We start from the raw sequence: 10,545 nt of genomic DNA, 5'->3' as shown, positions 1-10,545 counted from the left end.
GCGGGCTAGAGAGAAAGTGCTTGGTTGCTGCAGTAGATGAGTGGAAGGCTAGAGAAGGTGGTGGCATGTTATTGGTCTAGGGTCCTGGTGGATCGAGAAGAGAATAGACACATTAAGTCTTAACGGTGTGCGAGAGTTGAATGTAACCAATCCAAAGCCAAGCGAGGGTTTAGGCCAGGGTTTAGGGTGGTGGAGGGGGCCATTCATTCATTCATTCATTGATGGATGCAAAATCCAACCATCTCTCTCTCTCTCTCTTTATAGTGGAAGTAAATAAATAGAGTCTACAAGTAGTAAGTAAGTTAGTGTGTAAATTCATTCATACAGAGAATGAAATGCAATTTGTTTTTTGTGGCCCAAATGATTATTAATTAATTAAAAGGAGGCAAATAAAAAAAAAGGCGGCTGAGAAACTGTACAACAAAAAACAAAAAGCACAAAGCAAAAAGCAAAAAGCAAAAATAAGAATATTGTAAATCGAAACAAAAACAGAAACAAGAATATATGTATGTAAATCCAAACAAATAACAAAAATAAGAAGAATATAAATCGAAACAAATAACAAAAATAAGAATATACATCGAAACAAAAACAAAACAAAATAAATAAATAAAAATAAAAATAAGGGGTCGCTATTTTTGTTGAGGATGCATTAATTCCGATCCGCAGTTTCATTTGTATTAATCGTTATTATTTTTTGTTAAAAAACAAATTAAAATGATATTCTCCTAAAAAAAAAAAACACTTACAATATTAATAACAAAAAGAGGCCGACAAAAAAGATGGAAAAAAAGCAAGTATAGAATAAAAAGAAAATAGGGAATAGAATTAAAAAACAAAAATATAAAAAAAGAGAGTAAATAAAATATAAAAAACAAAATAAAAGAGAGAAAAGGGATATTTTTAAGGCGAAAGCGACGTTTCTCGTGCGCATTAAATGCCCTCACAAAATAATTAAATAATTTATGTATGCTTAATACTCTGTTAGTATGTAAACAAAAGCAGAAGCAAATAAATAAATAATAATAATAATAAAAAAAGGGAAAAGCATTTAAATCAAATAAATAAATATTTTCCGTGTGCATTTTTTTGTTCTTCTCTTCTGCGAAATGAATTTTTACGCGCGCGCGAACGAACGACGAAATTAATTAAAACTTAAACCTTAATTAATTAAATAAATATTTATTTATTTATTTAATCAGCTCTCGCTCCTTCGGTCTTTCCTTCACTACTCCTCTTTCTAACCCTAACCCTAACCCTAACCCTAACAACATAAACCTCCCTAAACCCTAACCCTAATAACATAAACCTCCCTAAACCCTAACCCTAACAACATAAACCTCCCTAAACCCTAACCCTAACAACATAAACCTCCCTAAACCCTAACCCTAAACCTTCTTTGCCAATGAAACTCTAACAATAAGTAAGCCATTCCCCTCTGCTCGCTTCTCTCTCTCTCTCATACACCGCATTTTTGATCTTCTTCCTCTTCTTCTTCTTCTTCTTCTCAGCGAGGAAACCCTAACATCTTCTCTCTGCGAGCAAAACCCTACTACTTTCGTCCACTGTCCTTGATCTCTGAGACGAAAACGTACCTAGAAGAACAATAACATCCGATTCTCTGATGTTCTTCGCCGCCAAATACCTGAATGCTTTCTCTGCTCGGCTGGCATATGAGCATGGAACTGTAATCGTCTCTCTCCCTCTTGTTCTGCGTTCGCAGCGACACCCTACCACTGTCTGATCTCTGCTCCATATCCATCTCCATATCCATCTCCATCTCCAGCTACAGTGCACAGTTGTCTGAGTCGATTAGGGTTTCCGCGATGGATGACCAAAGCATCAAAGACACCGTTATAAGTAATGATTCTGGTTACTTGTTCTCTAGTAGTTTAAGCAAGAATCCATACCTTCTTCACCATCGCCACAGCCAGGAGCTTAATACAGCCAGTGACATCACGGACACAGTACGAAGAAATAGAAGTAGCAGCAGCAGAAGAAGAACAGCAGGAGGCAAGGAAATGAATGCGAAGACGGACATGGATCCTTCCATTAACATCAGTACGTCTTATATCTCTCAATACAATGGTAATTTAGGGACGGCGAGTGAGCAAATGCTCTCCCAGATATCAAACGATAATTTAATGATGAGAGATGAAGACGAAGAAGAGAGACATGATGACTATGAAGGGGAAGAAGATGATGATGGTGGTGGCGATCGTCCCTGCCATAGCCAAGAATTAGAAACTTTTTCTTCTGCACAGAGAAGGAACGGTAATGGCAATATGAATACAAGGAGAACGTCAGGTTTTCATGTGTTGGACATAGCACGAGCATCTGCAAGAAGGCACGCGAGCAATAAGATGGCGGATTGCAGGAGAAGAGTCCTTGGGGAAGATAATTACTCGGCAGCTTCCATGGTGAAGCCTTGGAAGCTGAAGACGCTGAATGATCATCCTCATCCCAATGGAGACAGCATATTTTCTACAACTAAAGCTTTCTCTTTGCAAGCTTTGGAAGAATATTTGCAGGAAAGATCATCCAATTCCAATAACATTAAGAATCCTGTGAACAACATTGATGATGATGACAGTGGTCAGGTAAATAATAATCCACTACAGAAACCCGGTGATGCTTATAAGCTCGGTTGGGTTGGTAATATGAATGTGCCAGATTCGGGAGGAGTATTATATTCAGATGATGACAATGTATCTGTCCGATCCCCCCTGCACTATAGGTCTAGGTTGATAAGGGGCTCCCGTCTTAGGCGCTATCTTGCTGACCAAGCAAAGATAAAATCAGATGAACTAATCATATGCGCTAATTCTGATGATCTTAAGCATAATGATGATGATGATGACGACGACGACGAAGATAACTATTCAAGCTATGGATCTAAGTCGGCGTGTTGTGTTGGTGCTATGCCATGGACTACCAGAAGTTCAGGTAACTACATCCCTATTAACAAAGACATTAGTGTGAGATCTAATTCAAATTATCGCCATCGCTCGTATCGAGGCTCATCATGCTTCCCATATACTCCTTCAAGAAGGAATGTAAGCGGTAGGATTGCCTCTCGAAGATTATCGATGATGAGTGCGAGGAAAGGTTATTACTATGCTTTAGGAAATCGGCAGAAATGGGGCCGCGTCAACTCCGAGTGCTTTAATAATAGCTGCACTAGTTTTAGCAGTGGCTCAAATTCGGAATCTTCGGTAACGATGCCTCTCATGACTGAGCCTGATCTGTGCTTCCCCAACTCAAGTTCGTACTTGACAGATACCGTTACCGAGTATAATACTTCTCACATCGGCCTTGATTGTGATAGAAGAAGGCATTATGGTAGAAACAAGAAGCTTTACAAAGGTGGGCATGCTGACAAGGGTATGATGAACAAAGAACTTCATATGTCTAGCTCTACAAGATGCAGTGATTGTAAACATACCCACAATGGTGAGTTGGGTTTAGTATCATATGGAAGTACAGTGAAGAATAAGAGACGATCCTCTTCATTGGTGGAAACCGGATACCGGAGCTTGAGCCAGAAACATAGACCCAAAACATTCCGAGAGCTTATCGGGCAACCCATGGTTGTCCAGACTCTATATAATGCTGTTGTGCTGGGAAAGATTGCTCCGGTTTATCTTTTCCAAGGGCCGCGGGGAACTGGAAAGACGACAGCTGCCCGTGTCTTCACCGCTGCCTTGAATTGCTTGGTGTCTGAGCTGGATGGCTTGGATGTGGAAGTTACAAATCGACCATGTGGGATGTGCAAAGAATGCTTGTCTTTGAATTCTGGGAAGAACTTTGACGTTCGGGAAGTGAATGCATCTGGGTTGAATCGTGGTAATGGGAGTGAATTAGGCATGAAAACGCTTCTTAAGCATATCTCGATGCCGCCCACATCTTCGAGGTATAAAGTGTTCATTGTGGATGATTGCCATCTACTGAGTCTTGAAGCTTGGAATGTGTTTATGAAGAATCTGGAGGAACCTCCTCCATATGTGGTCTTTGTTCTCATCACGACAGATCCTGATGCTCTGCCACGTACTGCGTTATCATGTTGCCAGAAGTTTGTGTTCTCAAAAATACGAGACGTGGACATTGTCTCGAGGCTTGAGAGCCTCTCGGTGCTCGAGAAAATAGATGTAGAGGCTGATGCGCTCCAACTTATCGCTAGCAGGTCAGATGGATCGTTGCATGATGCCATTATGACTCTTGAACAAGTTAGCTTGCTTGGGAAGACAGTTTCTCTACCTCTAGTACAGGAGCTCGTAAGTTTCTGAATTTCTTGAATGGTGTGTCAAGCTAACTTGAGCTGAGCTCTCTCTCTATATGCTTGGCTTCTTATTATATGCTATGTATTTTGTTAGGTTGGGCTTATACCTGAGGAAAAGCTTTCAGAATTCCTTGATATTGCGCTGTCCCCGGATACGACACGGACTGTGAATTACATCAGGGATTTCATGAAATCGGGAGTCGATCCATCTGCTCTTGTTTCACAGCTTGCCACTCTTATAACTGATATCCTTGCAGGGAAGAACAAATCTACTGATGTGCACCATCTTGATCATGGTAATCTTTTTCAAACATTTCTCTCACTGTATACATCTAACTAAAACTTGTACAGCAAATGGTATTGAGGATTATATAATGGTTGTAATTAATTGTTGTTGGTTATGTCCCATCGTTCTACAGGAGTTGATACTCTGTAGGAATCATTTATTGGCTATCTAATCTTCCATAAAGATTTAAGTTCACAATGCTCATCATTGCTGAACTCCTTGTTTACATGTAGTGATGAAAATGGATGGAGACATGTGTAGAGAAGCATTAAGAATCCTCTCAGATGCCGAGAAGCAACTCCGATCTTGCAATGACCGAAGTACATGGTTAACCGCAGCCTTTTTGCAGTTCTCTCAAATGAGTGCAGCAACAACCGCCACTGAATTAGTAAGTCCAATAAACAGACATGTCACTCATGATCAGGAAAAAGCAGTAATTCTGAGTCAAGCCCCCAAGGACAGTATGGATCCTCAAATGATAAGTACACGAAAGAATATTGTGGGATCTACACGCATTCAATGTATGGGTCGGAAATCGGAGGCTGGGCGATTCCTTAAGACAAATCTACAATTAGATGTTGTTAGTCACAATAGTGTGATATGTAGTAGTCCTAGTAGATTAAGCATGGGCAACAGAGTATATCCGTGCAATAACCAATCTAGTCCATGTGAAGGCGAAGGAATAATGCCGAGTCCAAAGAGTGGTGGTAGGGTAGCCCTTGAGTTACAGAACTCGGGGACCAACCGATATTCATTAGAACAGAATACTGCTGCCTCAGTCGATAACATATGGAGGAAAGTCCTTGGAAGTACTCGTTCCAACGTCATCAAGCAGCTCCTACGTGCCGAGGGCAGATTTTTGTCACTTTCTGTCTCTGAAGGTTAGGATCTATTTAAACCAATATACAAACTGCAGAAACTTAGTACCCTATTTATATTCATGATTGATAGATGGTTTTTGTTTTTGCATTTAAAAACAAAAACAGATAATTCAATAGCTCATCTTGAGTTCAAGCACCCCGAGCACAAGGCATTAGCAGAAAAGGCAAGAGTGAGCATTGCAAAGGCATTCCAAGATGCACTATCTTGTCGGGTAGAATTGAAGATCACCTTGGCACCATCTTCGTCGTCATCAGATATTGACGCACAAAAGAAGGTACCTTTTCTAGTGTCTAAGGCAGACACCAAGAACAATTACTCTACCAAGAATGATGATGAAGATAAGGACACTATAAGGAAGAATTCATTTGGAAAATCACCGAGACCCTCGAATTGCGCCCCATCAGGCTGTCTGGATTTGAAAGACATGAAACGAACTACAGAATGTAGGGGAAAAAAAGAGATGAATACAACATCGAATATTGATGTTAGCAAAGAGCCGGATGATGTGGTGCTGAATGATCTACCTGTTGCACACTGCCGAATCTCTGCAGAAACAAATATAAATGCAGGCATTTCGGATGCTGAACAGATGAAGCAAACGATAGCTGAGAGAAGAGACTCTTCTCTGCCACTAATGCAGGAAGAAATTGTTGCTATTGTTCATAAAGACACCATGTAAGTTACGGCCAGCCCTTCATGCATGCATCATATTGTGTTAGAAGAATTGTTAAAGTTAATCTTTAGCACATTATACATCTCGTCTTACCCTAGTTGAAGGAGTGTTTTATGTGATTCTCGTAAATTTACGATGCCTTTACTACTATTTCTATAAATATTGTTTGTGTATGTATATCAGGATGGATTCACCAATCCATGGTGCTGCTGGTAGTAACTGCTGCTGGAAGGGATCATCAAAAAACATTGATTCTCAGGTGTTTTATCTTTTTCCTCCTCTTATAACATGATAAGGAAAAGGTTAAAGCTTCTTAATAATAGTTAAAGGAAGTGGTTTACATATTTTCAGGGCAAATCCCAGAGACCAATGAGGATGAGGAGAAGAGGAAGGTTGTTGCTTAAGTTTGTACCTTGTGCCAAAGGAGAAGGCACACTAAATTAAAACCTATTTTTACCATAATACTATTCCACTTGCTCTCTGATGGTGCTTCATATGGGTGGCTGATTGGCAGTCTTGGTCTCGATATTTTGATAGAAGTTGTGTCCATAATGGCAAGGTTTCTCAGAGATGGTATGTCGTCGATACTGGCGAGATTGTGTGACAGAGATGGTGTGACATCCCCCTCCCCCCCACTTTCATTTGAAATGGGGAGGTTATGAGAATATGCATTGAAATCAAGCTTTACAAATATTTTCCCCCCTTTTACAATTTGCAAGAAACCTTGGCATCTTGGCTCAATTGGCCTTTTTGCTAGAGAAATGTATTTTTTGTGTTGTTTGAAGAACCCTTGCAATTGAAAGGTTGAAATGGAGGGGGAAAAGTTTTGCCCTTGCAAAAAATGGGTGTATTTATAATAATCTCTAAAAAAATCTTTCTCTGAGATCAGTTTTTATGGACAATTTTTTCATTACATATTTACCTGTTTTTTTGACATGAGCATACACTATGTCGGTTCTTTTTTGATAGCTTACCTGCACTGGCGTTGGTTCAAACAGCCACCTTAAAGATTGAATATCTGAATACTGACTGGGGTTCTAAACGCCAGTTTTAATGCCTCTGGGGCTAACTTGCAGTTGTTCTTAGGATGTAGCAACTGTTGGAGGTGGACAAAAAACAATCTGTGCAGATGCAGAGGGGGTTTGCTTTAGAAGCTGTTTTGCTTCTTACAAAACAGAAACTCTTTGATTAACCACTCAAAAGTTGCCATTAACTTGAGGAAAGAGTCATTCCTACTACATTACTGGCTAATAATCTCCACAAACACAAATTACAAATATTATTTTTTGAACCAGAAGTTATGTTTCATTCCTAGTTGAGATTAATCCTATTTTGGGCAACAAAGATATATATATATATATATATTATATATATATTGAGAGGAAGCATTACACTCTGATTACAAGGCTTGAAACAATTCAAGTAGTCCTAGTTGAACTAGGCTAGTTCCACAATGTGAATGTGGTTAGTATATTTGTTGGATGTGAACACTCCTTTGAATGGATATCTAAATGAGATATTCATGGAGTAGCAATTGAGTTTTGAGCTACCCAATAAAGAAAGAAAGGGCTTGAAAGTTATGGAAATCTCTATATGGGTTGACGGTGTGCAACAAGGGCATTGTATGAAAAGGTAATTCTCGACAAAGTGTGAACTTTGGAGATGTCCAATGAATATTTCCTTCTATGTCAAAACAAAAGGGGAGCATGTGGCGATCCTTTTGTCTTAGGTGAGCAAATTTTCCTAGTTGGCAACACTCAAGTTGGCCTTCATTAGATTGAGTGGAAGTTGAGTTGAGTTTCATGTTCAAGATGATGGATTTGGGTTTGCTACATTGTCATTTGGAACTATTGGTGTATTAGAGATACAAGTATGCATGCTTAACTACAAAGACATTAAGGATGCAAGGTAGGTTCCACATTCGATTGAGTTAAAACTAAAGGCAAGGAAGATTATACTAGAGAGAGAGAGAGAAGAACTTTGCAAGGTCACACACATTTGAATTGGTGTGTAGGGTGGGAATGAGTTCGTAGTCATAGTATTTAGATCCCTAGACGGGTTCTAGACTTTGTTTTAAGTTAATCATGTTGGTGTTTCTTTCTTTCATAATGGAAGCCATTTTTACAAGAATAGAATATATATTTCATTGTCCATGATAAGGCCACTTTTGAAATATGCAAACAAATCAACATATCATCTTGTATGTGGCTTCTTCTTAAGAAGCGGGTTACTATTTTGTAGTAAAAACTCTCAATGTGAAAATAATGCACGCACATATGTGCTCACCTACATTGATGGAAATTTGAGTATGAAACTCACATTATCATGCCCCCTAACAAGTCATCATATTTCTCGCAAATTCCCTTATACGTCGAGCATGTGATAAGTAAGTGATATTGGTCATCCACTAGGTTGACATTATATACCTTGCATATCCTCATGTTTGCGTGATGATTCCATGATGGTACTTCAACATCTAACTTGTATGAGCAAGTTCGAGGAAATGTTAAGTCTCTCTAAGAGCCAATGGTTAGGGGGGGTAATGAATGCACACTCTGATCTGACAACGGTGGTGAATATACCTCTAGAGCCTTCAAGCAATACCTGTCCAACAAAGGGATCCGACATCAAAAGACCGTTCCTTACATACTCATGCAGAATGGAGTGGTAGAACGGATCAACCGAACGATCTAAGAGAGGGTGACGAAAATACTCCAACAAGTTGGATTGAAGCTGGAGTTCCAGGCTAAAGCATTGCAGACGGCAGTATACTTGGTAAATCTATCACAGTCGAAGGTAACCAAGCTTGAAGTGCCACAAGCACTACTGTCAGGCAAACAACCGACCTACTAGGCTCCGTGTATTTGGATGCGAAGCCTACCTGTTCATCCCCAGGGAGAAAAGGACCAAGTTGACACCCCATGCAATAAAATGCATATTTCTTGGTTACGGAACCGATGGGGACTTTGGCTACCGACTATGGGACCCTGAGAACCGGAAACTAATTCAGAGTAGTGTCGTAGTCTTCAATGAAGACTCTATCTTCTCTCGCATTGATTTGAAGCTGTACCAGCATCAGATACACCTCAACACGGATGCTAAACTGGTAGCACAAAGACGGTACCGGATGAACCTGAACTATGCGCTGAAGGTAAAAGAAGAAATTGACAAATTTCTTAGAGTGGGTTTTATCCGACCGGTAAAGCAAGTCACGAGGTTGAGTCCAATAGTCGCGGTTCCCAAAAAGAATGGGAAAATCTAGGTTTGTGTCGATTATCGGAAACTCAACACTACCACGGTGACGGATGCCTTTCCGCTACCATTTACGGATGGAGTATTGGATGCGGTAGCAGGACATGAGGTATACAACTTCTTGGACGAATTCAGTGGGTATAATCAAATCCGGATGCATCCGGACAACCATGAAAAGATGGCCTTCATAACAGAATGGGGAGTATTTGTTGCGGTCGTCATGTTGTTTGGGCTAAAAACGACACCTTCAACATTTCAAAGGATTATAATGGAAATATTTGGCGAATACATGCCAACCTTTATGCAGGTCTTTCTTGATGATTTTGCTGTTTATAGTAGGAAGGAGGACCACTTGGACCATCTCTGGATGTGTCTCGAAAAATGCTAGGGATTTCGATTGAGTTTGAATCCGGCGAAGTGTGTATTCGAAGTAACGAGTGGAGCGTTGCTCGGACACATAGTAAGCAAGGAAGGAATCGCAGTGGACCCGAATAAGGTAAAATCAATCTTGAAAGCACCAACACTGACAAACGAGAAAGCTTTGAGCCGATTCTTGGGACAAATCCGGTGGCATAACCAGATGCTCTGGTACTTAGTAGATTTTGCCACCTCGTTGCATGTAGCAGTGCACCAACTACCCTTCCAGTGGACGAAGCATGAGGATAAAGCATATCATGCACTCAAAGTCGTGTTCTCCCAGCCTCCGGTGGTACAACCACCTGACTGGTCCAATGATTTCCACGTATTTGTAGACGTGTCGGATGTGGCTATCGGAAGCGTCCTAATGCAACTTACAGAGCCAAAGTGGTACCAGCCAATATATTATGCAAGCCGGAAACTTTCCAAAGTCGAATGAAACTATTCAACAACGAAAAGAGAAGCTTTCGGAATGGTGTACAATGTCACAAAGTACCGACACCATTTGTTAGGCTGGAAATTTTCATTCCATGTTGACCATTCCACATTAATTTATCTAGTGTCAAAAGCGTCATTGACGGGGAAGCTAGCAAGGTTGACCTTATTATTGCAGGAATTCGATTTTGACATATACCACCGACCCGAAGTACAACATGCTGTAGCAAATTACTTAAGCTGGTTGGAATTTGGCGAATCCGGCGATGGAGTCTGCGATGAGTTTCCGACACGGAACTGTTCTGAACTACCGTGGAGGTA

General features: G+C 40.3%; 1 protein-coding gene across 1 annotated transcript; it reads left to right on the top strand.

Annotated features, from left to right (window-relative positions):
- Positions 1–1,577: 1,577 nt before the first annotated feature.
- On the top strand, positions 1,578–7,010 carry LOC147850656 (uncharacterized). The gene is made up of 6 exons (XM_087336656.1): positions 1,578–4,274; positions 4,374–4,575; positions 4,799–5,446; positions 5,552–6,122; positions 6,304–6,379; positions 6,472–7,010. Exons 1-6 carry the CDS (start codon positions 1,827–1,829, stop codon positions 6,562–6,564), a joined length of 4,038 nt encoding a protein of 1,345 aa, XP_087192782.1. The 5' UTR covers positions 1,578–1,826; the 3' UTR covers positions 6,565–7,010.
- Positions 7,011–10,545: the final 3,535 nt, after the last annotated feature.

The sequence above is a fragment of the Azolla caroliniana genome, unplaced genomic scaffold (genome assembly GCF_043228905.1).
Source record: "Azolla caroliniana isolate FFs.n. ecotype wild unplaced genomic scaffold, voAzoCaro1.0.p SCAF_21, whole genome shotgun sequence".
NCBI classification, from domain to species: domain Eukaryota; kingdom Viridiplantae; phylum Streptophyta; class Polypodiopsida; order Salviniales; family Salviniaceae; genus Azolla; species Azolla caroliniana.
Note: the sequence above shows the minus strand (reverse complement) of the source record. Positions and strands in the feature narration are given on the sequence as shown.